A 20,811-nucleotide genomic window follows, 5' to 3' on the forward strand; every position below is an offset into this window, starting at 1 on the left:
AAACATGTCCGTCGACATTTTTAGAGTCTGAATCATCTTACTTCATTAAATCGTAATATCATTCCTTAAGTAGAAAGATGAAACATTTATGGTACAGTGCAAAACATTCATATTGAATTTTCCTCGGAGTTCGGTATTTTTGTGAACTTACTTTTTGATGTAAAGTTTCAAGCATATTTTCTGTGCTTCACTCTATGATACAACTTAAGCATTTGAATGTTTCAAAAACAAATTACAAATGAAAGAAACTTGACATAGAATAAGCCATTAAATTTTCTTCTATCCTTCGTTGAGTCATTTGAAAAAAATAAAAATAGTTACAGTCAACGGCGGGTGTTCTTCTTTGGAAATTGGAGTAATTGGACATCATGTACAGTTCCACGCGGTGGAGGGTCTCAGTCTAGAGATAAAAATAGGATATGTTACAAACCGGAACCGAAATATAGCGATAGTCAATGTGTTGGTAGTTTATCTGAAACTGCATCACTTCCACGTAACTTATCACAATATCCAGGTGATTTAGCCTGATGAAAAGAGCACCACACAGGAAAACTATATTAAGGGGATTAAGGGCCTTTAAGTCACTAAAATATGTGTATAACAAAAACATCAGGAGTAATTAAAGACATTGAGAAAGCTTGGGTGTCTAAATGATCGCAGAAAGATTATTCTTACACTTCTGTAAAAAAAATCTGGGTCATATAAAATCTGTAAACCAATTTTGAATTTGGAAACTAACCAGATAAATAAAAATAAGTTTATATTCTATATCATCAAGATGTAACATTGAATGTTTCTTTTTAATACGTGTTATGTCGTTCCTAAATTTAAAGACAAAACCAACCCAACCTAATTTTGGAAAGTTTAAATAATAGAGTTGCAGCTTATTAATAAAAATCAAAATTGTGGTTTTTAGTCAACGGAGGATGGTCTCCGTATGAAACTTGGAGTCTTTGGTCAACCTGTAATGTTACATGTGGGGTTGGAAAGAAGACTAGAAATAGAGAACGGACATGTTCGAATCCAATACCAAAATACGACGGGAATCAATGCGAAGGAAGTAGAATAGAAACGTCTGCTGATCCTTGTAGTTCCATAGTAATTAATCCATTTAGCCAATTTGTTGAAATTAATTTATCGTTACAAAAGTAACATTTTATTACCACATGGAACGTGATGCAGAGATAAATCGATAGAAGCCGAACTACTAAATAAAGGCAACCACCAGATATTCTGATAAAATGAATAATGTAGATAAAGAGAATTCGATATCTAATAACCACAAAGATAAAAAAAAAAAAAGACAACATAAAGAAGCCAACAGTACTAGTTTGTCTTCAATAAATGTAAATCAAACTCTATACTGTTAGACCCAAATTTAACAGAGACTTTTAAAATGTCTGCCGTAAAAAACAAAATTCTTAAATGACAGAAACATTACGTTGTGTCAAGCAATCACCAGATGACCACAAACAAGTTTGAAGAAAGGCAAGTGGCAAGATCATACATGTCACTTTCAAATGACTTCAGTGAAAATTTAATTGAACAGAGACTATCAAACATCTGCCGTAAACACCCATTGTTCATGGTCTTATTTAGCTTGAATCTATTTTTAGAATAACATCTCTCCTTGAGTGTATATTTGAATAAAAGAAGATGAAGGGATATAGACAAATATGACAGTAGCCATACATCAGAAAACAAACGCATGAAAATAGAAACACCTGGTCTTTATCAATAGACAGAATTTAATACAATATACCAAGTTCTTAATTAGTGCGAGTTAAAAAAGAATTTGAAAATTATGTTTTAAAGATATACAATCATCACATGATTCCTAAACATGACAATATCAACATTTGTTATACTGATTTTACTATAGTTTCAAACAATACTCCAATAAATTAGATGCCGTTGCATGGTTAGGTTTTTTTATTGTAGTTGATGGCGGTTGGTCTTCATTCGGAAGTTGGAGTCCTTGGTCCTCATGTAATGTCACATGCGGTGGTGGAACCAATTCTAGAAGCAAAAATAGGACATGTACAAATCCAGAACCAAAATATGGCGGACAATCGTGTAATGGAAGTACTGACGAGACATCTGCAGTCTTGTGCAATCCTATGGCATGTCCAAGTAATTAAATCAATATCTTTTATATAATTTATTTATTCCATGTTTTATACATTATTAGTTTGCAAATTATACCCTTTTATGGAGCAGCCGTACAATTTGAACATATACTGAAAATTTAATTAAACAGAGACTATCAAACATCTGCCGTAAACACCCATTGTTCATTGTCATATCTAGCCTTGAGTGTGGTTTAGAATAATATGGCGCCTTGAATGTATAACTGAATGAAAGGGGATGAGGAGTATAGGCAAATATGACAGTAGCCATTCATCAGAAAACAAGCACATGAAAATAAAAAAAAAACTGGTCCTTATCAATAGACAGAATTCAATTCAATATACCAAGTTATAAATTAGTGCGAGTTTGAAACTTGAAAATTATGTATTTAAGATGTACACTCATCATATGATTCCTAAACATGACAAAATTGAGAATTGTTATCCTGATATTACTATAGTTACAAACAATACTCAAATAAATTAGAGGCCGTTGCAAGATTAAGGTTTTTTTTTGCAGTTGATGGCGATTGGTCTTCATTCGGAAGTTGGAGTCCTTGGTCATTATGTAATGTCACCTGCGGTGGTGGAACCAAATCTAGAAGCAAAAATAGGACATGTACAAATCCAGAACCAAAATATGGCGGACAATCGTGTGAAGGAAGTAAAACCGAGACATCTGCAGTCTTGTGCAAATCTATGGCATGTCCAAGTAATTCAATCAATATCTTTTATATAATTTATTTATCCCATATTTTATGCATTATCAGTTTTCAAATTATACCCTTTTATGGAGCAGATATACATTTTGAACATATGCTGAAAATTTAACCAAACAGAGACTATCAAACATCTGCCTTAAACGCCCATTGTTCATTGTCTTATTTAGCCTTGAATTTTTTTTTTTAAATAATATTTCGCCTTGAATGTATAATTTGAAAGCAAGGGGATGAGGGGATATCGTATTGTCTGTTCTCGATAGTAATCAGTTCTCGATAGCAATGCGCGTGGTTAAAATAAAAGTAGTTCGCGAAATCGCACATGTTTTCTATTCGTCGGTATTTCAAGGACAGAATAAAATTTGCCTCAAGCAAGCATTAATTTCAACATTTCAAGTTTTCGGACATTTTACAACAGTAAAAATAATATTTTCCGATTTAGCCTACTTTTCCTTATTCCCAAAACAACCCCAACTTCATCCCCTCGGTTCATAAATAGGACGTTTTCAAATGTAAACAATACTTACCTCAAAAAGAATGTCAAGTCCAAATACGTAATACACAATTGTAAGATGTGGTGTGACGTGGCTATGGGAAAAAAAATCTATGGAACGCAGTTTGGGCCATATTTTATCAACTATAAAAATTAATTCAATTCAATCATCGGAAAAGTAATGCCCTTAAGTTTTGTAATTGTGACAGAAAAATATTAATAACAGCTGTGACAACATCTTATAACATTTAAGAATTGGTTCAATAATTTAAAATCATCTAAAATTAATATTCAATGCTTATTTTTGTCCTTGAGTGATAATTCTTAGGATGTCGGTTGAAGATGCCTTAATTGATCGAAAAGGCTAAAATTCATAAAAAAAAATATGTTTTCTAGAGACAAATGATAGTTAATTGATACTTTTCTTCAATTTGCGTAATTTTAAATCTTCTACTAATATCAAACATGCTTACCATACTATACTTTTCACAACTATCGAGAACTGATGACGTATTGCACACAATGTCAAAATTGAGCACAGCAACAGATGTTTTGATTTTTCTTGATTTGCGCAAGAGAAAATCGTGAGGATAATAGGAAATGAATAAAAGTATCTTCTAAATTTACACAATCAGCTTTGACCACATTTATTTGAAGAACTGGCCATACGGAGCAAAAGTTTGTTACACTATCGAGAACCGATAACACTAGCTAGGATATAGGCAAATATGACAGTAGCCAAACATCAGAAAATAAACACATGAAAATAGAACCACCTGGTCTTTATCAATAGCCAGAATTTAATTCAATATACCAAGTTTTAAATAAGTGCGAGTTACAATTTTAAAATTATGTATTCACGATATACAATCATCATATGATTCCTAAACAAGACAATATCGAAACTTTTTATTCTGATATAACTATAGTTTCAAATAATACTTAAATAAATTTGATGCCGTTGCAAGGTTTTTTTTTTTTTATTGCAGTTGATGGCGATTGGTCTTCATTCGGAAGTTGGAATCCTTGGTCATCATGTAATGTCACATGCGGTGGTGGTACCAAATCCAGAAGCAAAAATAGGACATGTACAAATCCAGAACCAAAATATGGTGGACAATCGTGTAAAGGAAGTACAACCGAGACGTCTGCAGTCCTGTGCAATGCCATGGCATGTCCAAGTAATTTCATCAATATCTTTTTTATAATTTATTTATTCCATATTTTATACATAATCAGTTTTCAAATTATAACTTTTTATGGAGCAGCCGTGCAATTTGAACATATACTTCAGGGATTTAATAAACCCATCAAATATACGGGTCTTATAAAATGAAATTTTATATGTATGCATAAGACTAATAAGTGACTCTCATTTTTTTAAACTGTTGGTACGCAAAATCAAATATAAATTTGTAGAGCCATAAACCGAAAAGTTGTGCAAAATGCGGATAAGCGAATCTATACCATGGGGGTATGTTATTGAGTTTTAATCTAATTGAATTCAACTTGGATCCCGTTTAGTTTGATCTTAGAAATTCAAAAGCAAAATTTTCAAAATATTGGTTTAATATGTAAAAGTGTTTTCTATATTTTCAACAATAATCTTTGAAACATCTTTGTCAAATTATACACGAACTGAAGTTGAGAATCCGCTGGATGTTTTCTGATTTTTCCATATATTGCAACTAAGTAATGTTTCAGTATTTATTATAACATTATTATAGTTTATATCGAATTTCTTTATACCGTATTGAATCGTTAGTATATAAATATGATTCCATAATTACTTCCTAAACATTTTCGTAAGATACTATGTTTCAATTGGCAAAACAATGGAAATTTGGCACCGCCAACAAATGTTCGGCGAATTGTTCTTTTAATCAGAGAAAAAAAAAGCCAAACGTGTATGGTCTGCTTTGAATATCATCGGTTAACAAAACTTGTATGGATGTAGGGGCCATCTAACATACATTCTGATTTCTAATTGTTCACCTGATTTTATTACATATATCCACAATGGGATACTCGAGTAATCATCGAATGACGTGACTTAGCAAGGACTATATGCTCTTTGAATTTAAAAAGCCATATATTTTCGAGACTGTATGATAAAATGAAGACAAATATTTAAAATACACGTTTCGATAGATTTTGCCTGGTTTTGTAATCTCATAATCTTAACTTTATAAAACAGACATGTGTTAATCATAGAATTATCTCGATTTTGTGTACGCTTTGAAGTTGGAATAACAACTTATAACGATCTATGTATAAAAAGCTAAGAATTTGTATTCAAGCCTAATGTGTATTATTCATTGAAGTTGACGGCGGGTGGTCATCCTACGATGTATGGAGTTCTTGGTCTGTATGTAGTGTAACTTGTGGTGGAGGTGTAAAGTCAAGAAGTAGAAATAGGACATGCTCAAACCCTGTACCAAAATATGGCGGGAAACAGTGCATCGGAAATGAAGTGGAAAATGTTACTTCTTACTGCAACATGTCACCTTGTCCAAGTAAAATTATATTCAATCAGAATAACAATGCATCGTACAATTCATGTAAAATGTAATTAAATTGATAAATTGTAACCCCCAAACTAGAATATATTCAGCATTAAGATACGATATAAAATAAACACTAGCACATATATATCATTATGAAAGATAATCAGTCTTTTATATGTTGTTGCAAAATACTGGACACCTTTAATGTACACCTTGCTGATTTTGTATATTTTTAATATTCATTTCCCTTTCTAACACAGCTTGAAAGAAGACCACGTACTTTTGCACAAACAGCACTTGTAAATGTAAATCAATGAGTTGTTCTGGCTTATAATCAGCTAATATATTATTCAGAAATGCAGACAATGATAATTATATCAATACTATTTATTATAGTTGACGGTGGGTGGTCATCCTACGATGAATGGAGTTCTTGGTCTGTATGTAGTGTAACTTGTGGTGGAGGTGTAAAGTCAAGAAGTAGAAATAGGACATGCTCAAACCCTGTACCAAAATATGGCGGGAAACAGTGCATCGGAAATGAAGTGGAAAATGTTACTTCTGACTGCAACATGTCACCTTGTCCAAGTAATATTACATTCAATCGGATACAAAATGCATCGTACAATTCAAGGAAAAATTAAGTTTCACATTATTGTAAAATGTAATTAAATTGGCAAATTGTTACCCTTAAAATAAGATATATTCAGCATTAAGATACGATATAAAATAAACACTAACACATATAGTATATTATGAAAGATAATCCGTCTTTTATATGTAGTTGCAAAATACTGAGAATCAGTAAGAGTAATGTCGTTGTTGAGTTTCACATTAACGAAAGGTTTTATTTTAATGGACACCTTGTTGATTTTGTTAATTTAAATATTCATTTTCCTTTTTAACACAGCTTGAAAGAAGACCACGTACTTTTGCACAAACAACAATGCACATGTAAATGAATGAAATGTTCTGGCGTATCACCAGCCCAGTAGTCAACACTTCGGTGTTGACATGAGTATCAATAATGGGGTCATTTTTATAAATTTCCTGTTTACAAAACTTTGAATTTTTCGAAAAACTAAGGATTTTCTTATCCCAGGCATAGATTATCTTAGCCGTATTTGGCACAACTTTTTGGAATTTTGAATCCTCAATGCTCTTCAACTTTGTACTTGTTTGGTTTTATAAATATTTTGATATGAGCGTCACTGATGAGTCTTATGTAGACGAAACGCGCGTCTGACGTACTAAATTATAATCCTGGTACCTTTGATAACTATTGTCATCAGCTAATGTATTATTCAGAAATGCAGACAATGATAATTATATCAATTCTATTTATTAAAGTTGACGGTGGTTGGTCATCCTACGATGTATGGAGTTCTTGGTCTGTATGTAGTGTAACTTGTGGTGGAGGTGTAACGTCAAGAAGTAGAAATAGGACATGCTCAAACCCTGTACCAAAATATGGCGGGAAACAGTGCATCGGAAATGAAGTGGAAAATGTTACTTCTGACTGCAACATTTCGCCTTGTCCAAGTAAAATAACATTCAATCAGAATAAAAATACATCGTACAATTCATGGAAAAATTAAGTTTCACATAATTTTAAAATGTAATTAAATTGGCAAATTGTTACCCTTAAAATAGAATATATTCCGCATTTAGAGTCGATATAAAATAATCACTAACACATATAGTATATTATGAAAGATAATCCGTCTTTTATATGTAGTTGCAAAATACTGAGAATCAGTAAGAGAAATGTCGTTGTTGAGTTTCACATTAACAAAAGGTTGTTGATTTTGTTTATTTAAATATTCATTTCCCTTTCTAACACAGCTTGAAAGAAGACCACGTACTTTTGCACAAACAACACTTGCACATGTAAATCAACGAGTTGTTCTGGCTAATATTCAGCTAATCTATTATTCAGAAACACAGACAATGATAAATATATCAATATTATTTATTAAAGTTGACGGTGGGTGGTCATCCTACGATGAATGGAGTTCTTGGTCCGTATGTAGTGAAACTTGTGGTGGAGGTGTAAAGTCCAGAAGTAGAAATAGGACATGCTCAAAGCCTGTACCAAAATATGGCGGGAAACAGTGCATCGGAAATGAAGTGGAAAATGTTACTTCTGACTGCAACATGTCACCTTGTCCAAGTAAAGTTATATTCAATCATAATAACATTGCATCGTGCATTGAATGTTTTTAGTAATTCAGGGAAAATTTAGTTCCACATAATTGTAAATGTAGTTAAATTGGCAAATTGTAACCCTCAAAATATAATTTATCCAGAATTAAGATACGATATACAACAAACACTAACACATATAGTTCATTATGAACGATAATAAGTCTTTTATATGTAGTTGCAAAATACCGAGAATCTGTAATAGAAAAATCGGTGTTGAGTTTCAGATTATCGAAAGGTTTTAATTTAATGGACACCTTGTTGATTTGTCACAGACACTAATATAATTATAATCACACATTTGATTAGTTCAAGGTAACGAAGAAGTTTCTTTAGTATTGAGGACACACATATATATTTTTACAGCAGTTTTGATAGGCAATGTTTATAAATACGAAACGCGCGTCTGGCGTACTAACTTATAATCCTGGTACCTTTGATAACTATTTACACCACTAGGTCGATACCACTGCTGGTGGACGTTTCGTCCCTGAGGGTATCACCAGCCCAGTAGTCAATAATGTGGTCATTTTTATAAATTTCCTGATACAAAACTTTGAATTTTTCAAAACACTAAAGATTTTCTTATCCCAGGCATAGATTACCTTAGCCGTATTTGGCACAACTTTTGGGAATTTTGGATCCACATTGCTTTTCACCTTGTTTGGCTTTATAAATATTTTGATATGAGCGTCACTGATGAGTCTTATGTAGACGAAACGCGCGTCTATCGTACTAAATTATAATTCTGGTACCTTTGATATCCAATTATAAATAAATCTTTTTTCAAAGAAGACTCACCCCAGATGTTGTGAAAACAGAACCCTGGACTGTTCTCTACTTTAAACGTTTTTTCTCGTATTATCTCAAACGAGATAGACACTTCTGGTTTGCAATCTATAAACATAAACTATATTTTAGATATCTATTTCCCTTTATAATACAGATTGAAAGAAGACCACGTACTCAAACACCATATAAATATATCAATATTATTTATTAAAGTTAACGGTGGGTGGTCATCCTACGATGTATGGAGTTGTTGGTCCGTATGTAGTGTATCTTGTGGTGGAGGTGTAAAGTCAAGAAGTAGAAATAGGTCGTGTTCCAATCCTGTACCAAAATATGGCGGAAACCAGTGCACTGAAAATGAAGTGGAAAATGATACTTCTGACTGCAACACGTTACCTTGTCCAAGTAAAGTCATATTTCATTATGTTACCAATATATTGTACATTTCACTTTTTTCTATTTCGGAGAAAATTGAATTTCACTTTTTTATAAAATATAAAAAAAAAGTTGTAAAGTTGTATCTTTTATAAGAAAGGATATAAAAAATACGTTACAACATAAATCACAGTAGCCAATTTTGTTAATTATTATTATTTTATACATAGCTTCACTTAATTATAGTATAAGTAAGCCAAATGCTGATGTTGAGTACCCCATCTAATAGAAATGAAACCTAAAAAAATTGTGCATTTGTGATAATCCACAAATCATGAACAAGTCATTTAAGAATATAAAACTCATAAAAAATTAAACCTTATTTTTGTCTTGTATCAGACGCGCGTTTTTTCGTATAATTGCCAATGAGAAAGCTACCCACCAAAATTCAAATGAAATGGATGTAAGTAATTAAAGGCAATCGTACGGCCTCCAGCAACGAGAGAAACCCATACCATATGGTCGGCTATAAAAGCTATACAAACATACTTGCTTATCAGTATACGAGAGTAAATTGCCTTAAATGGTCAATCATTATGTTCAAATGATTCCACTTTACATTATGTAGATTATGCTATTGAGAAAAAGACAAAAACACGATATAATAGATGTAGGAAGATGTGGTGAGAGTGTCAATGAGACAACTCTCCATCCAAATAACAATTTATAAAAGTAAACCCTTATAGGTCAATGTACGGCCTTTAACACGGAGCCTTGGTTCACACCGAACAACAAGCTATAAAGAGTCCCAAAATTACTAGTGTAAAACCATTCAAACGGGAAACACAACGGTCTAACCAACTATGATTTAATATTATTTTGTCATTTGAACTTATAATTCATTCTTTAATTCTGAAAACAAATACATTTTAAGAGCCGAATTGATAAGCAATGTCGAGAAATGAATATGAATTTCGAAAATCTCCATACCCCTATAATGTTTTTATATTCATATCAAATGGATATATAATAATCATTTCAATACAACTCATTGAAATTGATGGTGGGTGGTCATCCTACGGAACATGGAGTTCGTGGTCTGTATGTAGTGTAACTTGTGGTGGTGGTAAAAAGTCCAGAAGCAGAAGTAGGACATGTTCAAATCCTGTACCAAACTATGGTGGAAAACAGTGCAATGGAAATGCTCTAGAAAATACTTCTTCTGACTGCAATACATATCATTGTGAAAGTAATTACATTAAATCTTTTTTTTTCATTAACACAACGTTATATAGGCAAGAGTTGTGTTAAGGGAATTGAATTTCAAAACACGCATATGAAAACTTTTTGAATGACATTTTTTCAACTCACATCTTCAACTGTTCCCAACAAATACATAATAAAAAGATATTTAATTCTCCTACAATTTTACAAGATGAATCTCGGAAAACAAAATATGATTCAAAAAAATAAAACGAATGCTCCTTCTATTTTTTTTATTATTTACCCCCGAAATGTTTTTAAAAAAAGTGTTAACGTCAATATGTGTTTTAATGATAGCTATGAATTAGAAGATTTTTTAAACATAGCTCTCTTCTTCTATTAAAGTTGATGGTGGATGGTCGTCCTTTGGAATTTGGAGTTCTTGGTCGGTATGTAGTGTAGGTTGTGGTGGTGGTGAAAAGTCAAGAAATAGGAACAGGAAGTGTTCAAACCCATTACCAAAATATGGCGGGAAACAGTGCATCGGAAATTCCATGGAAAATACTTCTTCTCACTGCAACTTGTTACCTTGTCCAAGTAAAGTCACATTTCATTATTATAACTATGCAAACATTTTCACTGATGGAATGAAAAGTAATAAACAAACACGCGGTAAAAGAAACTATATTGTGTATGAATTGATCGGGTCGTTCCAATTTGAAATGTTATACCCCCGCATCTGTCCATCCGTCAGTCCATCCATCCGTTCATCAGTTCGTCCATTCGATGCATATTTTCGTCGCATCTTTCTCAGAAATTATATTACAACGATTTCTGAAATTTGGTTTTAGGGTTTGTATTAGTTAGCTATACAGTGTGGTGTTTTTTGATTCATCACTCAATAACTTCCGGTTTACCGAGCACTTACATCATTTATACATGACATACAAGCTTAAACTTTTCGTCACATTTATCTCAGGAACTATATTACAAGGATTTCTGAAATTTGAATTCATGGTTTATTTAAGTCAGCGGTATATTGTGATAAGTTTTCATGTTCAGCAACAACTTTACCGAACACTAACATCATTTTACACATGACATTAAAGTTGATTATTTTCGTCGCATTTTTTGTCGTCCTTAACGTCAACATTTTAAAAGAGGGACGAAAAATACCAAAGGGACAGTCAAACTCATAAATCGAAAATAAACTGACAACGCCATGCCTAAAAATGAAAAAGATAAACAGACAAACAATTGCAAATGACACAACATAGAAAACTTTAGAATAAACAACACGAACCCCACCAAAAACTAAGGATGTTCAATGACAGGAACAGCAAATTATTTTCTTCACCTAGAACGCTTCGATCCGAAAGATTTGACGATTTCTCCATTAAAATAGATTAATTCATGGTGGCTTGAGTTTAATTTTTACGACAGGTTGGCTCTTTATGCCGATATTTTACCCCTTGCTATTGCTATTGCTTTGTGTCGTTATATGTAACTAACCAGCACAAATGAGGAAAACAATGGAATCTACTGAAAATATAGAAGGCGAAATAAATAAAAAGCACCATTTAATGCATAAAGTATTTATGATAACAAAAAAACTTGCTTAAAACTGAAAATACAGAAAAATCCGTGAAATATCGAACATTTATTTCGTTTCCCCTAACAGCAATCCTGCATCGCAAGAAAAGCTTTATCTGTCGGCGCTCATGGCCTCGCTCCTTTTATGGTGCATACGATTCACTCAAGTAATGTTTATTTCGTTGATTTGTCACTTCTAATTTGTTTGACGGGATTTTGTCATTGGAAAACTACTGCTGCCTTTATTTACATACTGATTTCATTGAAGTTGATGGTGAGTGGTCATCATTTGGAATTTGGAGTTCTTGGTTCTCGTGTAGTTTCACGTGTGGTGGTGGTGAAAAGATCAGAATAAGGAATAGAACGTGTTCCAATCCTGTACCAAATCATGGTGGAAAGCAGTGCACCGGAAATGAAACGGAACATACAACATCTGACTGCAACACATTGTATTGCCCAAGTAATATCAATAATTTATTATATAAGCGATGCATTGTCTCGTTAGTTGTTATTTTACAACAATTCAAATTTACATTAGGCCACACCAATTTAATTTCTTGTTCTACGGATTTTTGGACTTCAAAAATTGGGGCGAGCGAGCGATTTGAAAATTTTAATAAAAAAATATTTAATTTGCAAATTTTTGAGGCGAAGCTTAAAAAGTAGATGCGAGCGATTATAATTTTTTTTTGTAAACATAAAATAGTAGGTTTTGACTATATTAAAACTTGATTTATCACTTGTACCTTGACATTTCTTTAATTTATGAAATATTTTCCCCTGTTCATGCTGTTCAACAAGAAATAATTGAATAATTAAATCTGGTCTATGTATGTGTTACTGACAATGAGACAATTCTCCATCCAAGTCATAATCAAGTTCAAAACAACACCTTAATGTTATGAATATCCCTTTTATGAGGGGTCATTATATAAGTTATAATATATTTTTTTTGTAAAAACACTTTATTAAGTACAAAAGGGCTAATATTTCCCCAAAGAACTATAATATTTGGTATTAAATGGTCAAAACGTGCCCAAGAATTTTGTAAAATTCCTGGACTTTAACCATGTTAACACATTTACTTTAACAGTTTAATATTATTCAAAATATGTGGACCCATCCCTCTTTTAGAAAAGTTGTTTAAAATATAATGTATTTCACCTCTTTTTGAGTAAAACATTCTAAGTTGTCAAAGGTTTTGTATAGTAGCACTATACAAATCCTTAGTATTTCTATTTTCTTTTCTACTTCAGTAAACATGGTAAAATGACCCCTTCAAGGCCCCTTGTCTGAGGGAAGGTTGTTCCCAACCTGATAATAACAAACATATGTCAAAGTACGGCCTTTTACACAGAGCTTTTATCCCGACCAACCAGCAACCTTTAAGGGACCACAACTTAGTTTTGTACACAATTCGAACAGGAAAACCAACGATCTAATTTATATTTCCAAACGGTAAAATACCAATGAACCACATCAACAAACGATAACGGCTGAACGACATGTCCTTGAATAAACCTGGACAGGTGCACAAACCTGCAGTGGGTATGATCGTCACCATACATTATAATTGCAGTTGAAGGCAAATCCTTCAGAAGTTCTTTGTACTTTATTTTAACAACGAACATTTTTTATAGGGAATACAAGTTAGGGGGAAAGAAACTAACGTTTTGTTCTGTACTGGTCTTTCCGGTTATATATTTATATCGGAGCACTCCCAGGTGAAATAAATTGGTTTCATGCTGAAACAAATATTCTCGCAAATATTCACAGTGTTGTGGGGGTACTGATAGGTTTGAAATCGTTATATAAAGGCTAGACTGTGATTTTATAAACAAATGTTGCGATCTTTTTATAATATTTACAAAAAAACGGTGCGGGAAATGGACATGATTTCGTTTCCGGATGCGGGAAGCGGGAATATAATAAAAATAAAAAAAATCTGTTTTGAAAAAAATAGGTGCGGGCGGGTCCGTCGAACAAGGAATCAAATTGGTGTGGCCTTATCCTAATGTAAAAAAACTCTGAAAACTGTAAAAGTTGTCAGACCTTCATCATATAAAATAATGTATATGCCATATGCATAAAAGACAAATATTGTCATTTTTTAAAATTGTTTGCTCGAGGATTAACCTTCAAATTTCTCAGATATACAATCCTTTGTATTAATGCACAATTTCAGTTGAAACACAATACGCAAAATCATTTTACAATCATGTTGATTTCGTTTTTAAAGGTTTCATTTCTAATACGATAACACAATGCTATAGAAATGATGATATGACCAATTGTGTTGGTCATTGTGTGCACCTGATGTATACATAGCAATAGGCACTTTGTTGACTCCTTAATAAACCATATGCAAAATAATGTATTTATTTTTGTTCTTAATACAATGTAGATGACATCTTTTTATGGTTTTGACGAAACATATATTCTGAAAAACAAACAATTAACTAACAAATTGCGCGAAAAATATCAACTATGAGACATACAATAAGATTGTTCACTTTATAAACAACTTATGTAAGTTCCTTCATTTTATCACTTCTATGCACTATTTTTTGGCAAACAATTTTCTGATAAATAACATTATTCCATGAATTACCTGTTTAAGTATTTTAAACTCATTTTGAGTTTACTGCTCAATTAGCAATATCAAAAAGATAAAATAGACCCATCGTAGATACCAGAATTAAATTTGAGTACGCCAGGCGTGCGTTACATCTTCAAAATACTCAACAGTAACACTCGACTAAATATCATAAAAAGGCCAGATAAATTACAAAGTTGAAGGGCATAGACCCCAAAATTTTGAAAGGTTGCCTCGCCTTATACTGCTATGGTAATCTTTCAATCAAATAGTTATGACTGCGAAAGTATATTTTTTACTTTCTTCATTTCCTTTTTAAGGTCTAGTTTATGCTCTATTTATATTATCTTAATTATTGATTGACAATAACCATCCTGATAAATGAAAGCAGTCAGGTAAAATCTGATATGTAGTTTATGAATGGGATAACAGTTGTTTCGCATTTGATAAGTAAATTAAAGACTTTACGAATTATTTAAATAGGAGTAAAACCATCAGAGGTTTTAAAAAACATATATTGGGCTCTAAACATAAAATATAAACAGATAAAAAGTGTCAACAATTAATTGGCTTCTGAATCAATAGAATACGGAGAAAGGTTACTTTTATTAACTTGATCTTTATTTTCTTGCAGTTGACGGCGGATGGTCGTCCTATGGAAACTGGAGTTCATGGTCGTTATGTAATGTAACTTGTGGTAGTGGTAAAAAGTCCAGAATCAGGAATAGAACCTGCACAAATCCGGTACCAAAATATGACGGAAAACAATGTATTGGAAATGCAGTGCAAAATATAACCACTGATTGTAATACATTACTTTGTCCAAGTAAGTAATATGGTAAAATTTACTAACAAGGCCACGCATATCAAGATTGAAAGAGGGAGAGAAATAACGCAGAAGACATTTTTTTAAATGTGCAAATATATTTATATGACAGTATTATTAGGAAAAATGTTTAAAAAAATATGTACTATCATCATGCGTCCTTTGAAAGCAGCCTTGAAGTGACAAAAAGTAGCTTTCATATTTTCGTGGTCAAAATTCCGTATTTTTCTCTTGGATTATGATATCGTCAAATGCAATTTAACACCGAATTTTACTTGCCATGCTTTAAACGACCGGTGCCACTCGCGAACGTCATGCCTCGAAGAAGATCAGATTCCTTAAGTTATGGTTATATTCTTGTTGCGAAATAATCTGTGTAGTTGCTTTTCTTTTTAGTGAATGCTTTGTCTCTTTGTATTTTATCAATGTTTTTCAAACCGCTTTGGTATCGTCTGTGTTTCCGTCTTTGTACTATACATCTTTGTGTCAACAATATTTCTAACAAAAAAATTACAAGTCTCGTAGTTAATTTGGAGTACTTATTTAGATATAAGAAAACAGAATCAGCCAGTGGCACCTGCACTTACCAAATAGACAACTTCTGTGTCTTGTGTAATAAGTGAAAAAAGTATAAAACAGAGATATTTTAAAACCAGTACGTTTTCTGAATAGTAACCAGTTTAACAAGTCAATGTTCTTTTCATACAGTAAACGGTGGATGGTCACAATACACTGTATGGAGTCGATGGGGAAATTGTTCAAGAGAATGTGATGGAGGATTGAAATACAGAACCAGATCAAGATCCTGTACAAATCCAAAGCCAAAGTTTGATGGTTTGGAATGTACTGGGAATACGACCGACGAAGAAGGCGGAGTTTGTAATACTCATCATTGTCCATGTTAGTATAAGGAATAATAATCGGTAGATAATAGCTAACAAACTTATTAACAAAGAAATGAAAGGAAGTGGATAAAATTTGAAAAACGCGAGGTACAAAAACATCAAGAATGATTATAGCAGAGTTATTTCAGAGTACAATTTAACAATGTACAGCCATAGTGAACATGTAAAATGTAGCTTTGAGCAATAACACATATCATTGATACCCTAAATAAGGAACTCCATGAAACAAGAGCAATTTATTTAAGATATTTGCATTTAAATATGTTTTTATTTGATATCAAGAATCATTTTTGATAATATATAGTGTACTGTTATGTGTACTGTAACAAGAAATATATGTATAGGAATGAATACGACTCTTATAAAACTGCAGAAGAAATGATTTAAAGAGTTGCATAAAATAACCTCCACAATATAATCTATTCTGTTTTAACTGTGAAACATATAATCTACTATTTTTTTTAGTGGATGGTAATTGGACCGACTATAGTGCGTGGTCGTCATGGGATACATGTAATGTCACGTGTGGTGGAGGATTCTTTAGTCGATATAGAAACAGAACATGTGAAAATCCAGAACCTATGTTTGGTGGAATGAATTGTTCGGGAGATGATATAGACCAACAAAAAGGAACTTGTAACAAACAACGATGTAAAGCAACAGGTACAATATGCCATTTTTTTATGAACTAGTACTGGATCTCTAAGCCATTGCTGGTGGACGTTTCGTCACCGAGGATATCACCAACTCAGTAGTCAGCACTTCGGTGTTGACATGAATATCAATTATCTGGTCATTTTTTTTTTAATTTCCTGTTTACAAAACTGTTAATTTTTCGAAAAACTAAGGACTTTCTTATCCCAGGAATAGATTACCTTAGCTGCATTTGCCATAACTTTTTTGGAATTTTGGGTTTTAATGCTGTTCAACTTTGTTCTTGTTTGGCTTTATAACTATTTTGATCTGAGCGTCACTAATGAGTCTTATGAAGACGAAACGTGCGTCTGGCGTATTAATTATAATCCTGGTACCTTTGATAACTACTTTCTCTATATAACCTATGAAGGCAAGATTGAACAATAACTATTTAGTAAATACAATATTTTCTGATAATCAATATTCTGATAAACCACAATCCTTTTCCATTTAATTCCGCAATATCAAGTAAATTTATTCAGTGTTTCAGATATAAAAATTTGATCGAATGAATAACAAGTTCAAAAATAATTACACAAATATTCATCTTCCTATTTCCTTATATCTATATTCCAACCATAACAGTTATCTCTTAAATTGAAACTGGCACATTAAAAAAAAAACAATTATCAAATTACGCTCACTTATATTGCTACAAGAGAATTTACCTAAGTGTATGTACTCATTAAAGTAGTCACATCAATTTCATGATAATTAAAATAATGATATACTAGGTACTCAACGAGATCTTCAGAATTAACGGTCTTCCACTTAAATATTTCAGAGATTACAGATGTGCCAAAGATACTATTATCAGAGATATTTAAGAAAGGTATTACCGTTAGAAGTATCAAATAAATATATAATATATATTAAATAGAAGTAATTTGTATTTTTAAACTGGAAAAGATACAGTTCACAGTTATATAAAAACTAACGTTATATCGCACTTATTCTGTGTTTTATCAATCGAATGCATAACAATAGTCTACTAGAATGTTAACTTTTCAATCCAATAGATAAGGTCAATTTATCGTTTCGATTTTAAGAAAGTGTATTTTCACAACATAGAATGAATTTAAAACATCTGAATGTCAAAATTATTAAATTGATAATCGATGTTCAAATAAAATATGAAGGAATCGTTTTGAAAAAAAATAAAGGGATATACATACAACATTCCCTTTGCTCAAATAAAAATGAAAGAAAATAGTTTTCTTCTCTTAATACAAATGTTCAACACGTACTCACATCCTTAAATAGAAAATAAAACATCATGAAATTCGGTACAAGAGGAAAAAAACCCGGACAATTATGATATAATTTCAATGACTTGTGTTACTCATAGTTGTTCAATAAGCTTGATTTGTCTATTGTATATTTTAGCTCTTTACTATGGTATAATACCAGGGGCGTTTCTGATACTGTGTGTTGTAATTGTTTGTGTGATTGTTAGGAAGAGGAGGAGAAGGTAAACTTCATCCATTTATCGTGGAATTAAAATATTTTAAAGAATTTTACGTCTACCATTTAATCGATATCGTTTTTTAATGACAGCGAGATTCGCAACATAGAGGTTTGCGTCGTAAATGTTGCTTTTAGATAGAATATCATCAAAAAGTAAACTGATCTTTCAACCTCTCTTAATTATTTTAAGCTGTTTCGAAAATAATTAGATTTGTTTCAAATTCATAAATCCTATGAAACTATTTATGATTAAAATTGGTAGCATATCAATGTAAAACAAAAATTTCAATGACATCTCCTTGGAAGCTCAGGCTGAAGGCTTGTCATTAACGAACTACGCAAAGGACAATTACGATTTTATATTGTGGCCACGACACATATAAATAACAGGGGTGGATATTAATAAAATTGAGAATGGAAATGGGGAATGTGTCAAAGAGACAACAACCCGACCAAATAAAAAACAACAGCAGAAGGTCACCAACAGGTCTTCAATGTAGCGAGAAATTCCCGCACCCGGAGGCGTCCTTCAGCTGGCCCCTAAACAAATATATACTAGTTCAGTGATAATGAACGCCATACTAATTTCCAAATTGTACACAAGAAACTAATATAAAAATAATACAAGACTTGCAAAGCATATATTGTTTATTTTAGATATCTAGAGATTGTAAAATGAATGATATACGTATTCTTAGATTACAAGATTAGATGGTCAGTTGTGTTAAAAGCATATCAATGTTCATGGCAGAAACCTGCTTTACTGTTATTATAACCTTCAAAGTTGGTCTAACATAACTAAAAAATCAATGGTGATATTTGAAAAAAAACTCTTTCCAAGCATTTGATACAGAAAAAATGTCTTTCTTTTTTTCCAGTTCAATATCATTAAAGACATATAACTTCCAGAATACCACATACATGACGCCAGGTAAAGATGATGCAATTTGTAAAGATACAGAATTGACATGTAATTTGGAAGACAAACAAATTACAGATGAAAAGGAAGAGGAAGAGGAACGATATACAGACATGGACAATACGCTGATTTGCAGTGCTAATACAGATATTGATCACTATGACTATGCTAGGGAGGACGAAGACCATTACGATACATATGTCGATGAGATCGATCACTATGAAAAATGTAGCAACGTTAATCGAGAGTCGCTGAACGAAAGTTGTACGCAGAATGCATCAAGTGAATTTCATACGTTTAAAAACTTTTGAATAGCCTGTATTCGCGTGTCGTTTTTGCTTTCATCATTGTGTTGATCAGTATAGTATGATATTTTGATAATCTTGCTTTAAATGTTATAAGTTTATGTATATACCTTTCACTTTCTTGATAATATACTTTGTTTGACCCTATTTGGAACAAAGAGAATATGGCCTGTTTTGTACTCGCTTACTTTTTTTGAAACGTATACGTACAATAATGTATGAATTATGTTGTGTTACTTTATAGATAAATGTATATACCTTTTTGTTTAACAAAAACATTGCATGAGAGAACATGCAGCCCAAATTGACATTAGGTTTAATTGCCGTCTAAGTTGGATTATTTTTTTAAGTAGAGCTTTTATTGCGATTGCTTGGCGGTCAGTTTGAGCTTAAAAATATAATATATTCGTTGAGTATTCGAGGTTTCTAGTCAGTACTTTGTTCATTGAAACGGTTATTTATAAATAATACACATCAACTTTCAATAAAACTTCTGACTTTCACTGATATGTGTTGCGTTGTGTTTAAGCAAGTTTGCTTTACAAATTATTGAAATCAGTTGGAAACCCTAAAAGGGCAAGTGGCCTCCAAAAAACAACATACAGGACAGATCTTACAATACATGTACTTACAGTTACTAACAGCTATAGTTAAAATTAAAGCGAATAACAACTTTTATTATCGTCATTAACCGCCGGAGAAAGTTGTGGCCGATTTGCAATGTTTTTTTTGGCTATGGATGTAGGCAAAACTACTATCGGCATTTTCAATTAAACATTAAATGGCTCTTTTTGCTATTTTATCATCTTTATATCAGACTCAAAGATAGAGAATAGCGCATTGCAAAATTTGAATAAGAAACATAGTTGTTTGCATCTAGGTCGTTTGATCTCTGGTGGATAGTTTTCTCATTGTCAATCATAATACGTCATTTCATTTTTATAGGATATCAAATATACTTAAAAGCCATCATGGTTATTTTATACTGGCTACTTTCCCTTCAAAAATTTACATATCAACTGTCAACCGACGATTGGTTTGTGAAACAAGGTTATATATATAGCGTACCAGTATCCTTCAA

At 32.2% G+C, this 20,811-nt stretch overlaps 1 protein-coding gene across 2 annotated transcripts in view; it reads left to right on the forward strand.

Moving 5' to 3' along the window:
- LOC134684912 (A disintegrin and metalloproteinase with thrombospondin motifs adt-1-like) overlaps positions 1 to 20,233 on the forward strand; it is a 29,812-nt gene extending 9,579 nt beyond the window's left edge. The window contains exons 6-22 of one of the 2 annotated variants that reach the window (XM_063544231.1): positions 1,942 to 2,133; positions 2,650 to 2,841; positions 4,331 to 4,522; positions 5,666 to 5,857; positions 6,245 to 6,436; positions 7,199 to 7,390; positions 7,830 to 8,021; positions 9,059 to 9,248; positions 10,276 to 10,469; positions 10,829 to 11,020; positions 12,285 to 12,476; positions 15,247 to 15,438; positions 16,147 to 16,338; positions 16,809 to 17,006; positions 17,824 to 17,871; positions 18,426 to 18,510; positions 19,385 to 20,233. In XM_063544231.1, the coding sequence (XP_063400301.1) occupies positions 1,942 to 2,133; positions 2,650 to 2,841; positions 4,331 to 4,522; positions 5,666 to 5,857; positions 6,245 to 6,436; positions 7,199 to 7,390; positions 7,830 to 8,021; positions 9,059 to 9,248; positions 10,276 to 10,469; positions 10,829 to 11,020; positions 12,285 to 12,476; positions 15,247 to 15,438; positions 16,147 to 16,338; positions 16,809 to 17,006; positions 17,824 to 17,871; positions 18,426 to 18,510; positions 19,385 to 19,736 (3,179 nt within the window). In that variant the 3' untranslated portion in view covers positions 19,737 to 20,233. The remainder of the gene's footprint in view (positions 1 to 1,941; positions 2,134 to 2,649; positions 2,842 to 4,330; positions 4,523 to 5,665; positions 5,858 to 6,244; positions 6,437 to 7,198; positions 7,391 to 7,829; positions 8,022 to 9,058; positions 9,249 to 10,275; positions 10,470 to 10,828; positions 11,021 to 12,284; positions 12,477 to 15,246; positions 15,439 to 16,146; positions 16,339 to 16,808; positions 17,007 to 17,823; positions 17,872 to 18,425; positions 18,511 to 19,384) is intronic. The other variant, XM_063544238.1, reaches the window with a different exon arrangement.
- Positions 20,234 to 20,811: the final 578 nt, after the last annotated feature.

Source organism: Mytilus trossulus, chromosome 1 (assembly GCF_036588685.1).
Source record: "Mytilus trossulus isolate FHL-02 chromosome 1, PNRI_Mtr1.1.1.hap1, whole genome shotgun sequence".
Lineage (NCBI taxonomy): Eukaryota > Metazoa > Mollusca > Bivalvia > Mytilida > Mytilidae > Mytilus > Mytilus trossulus.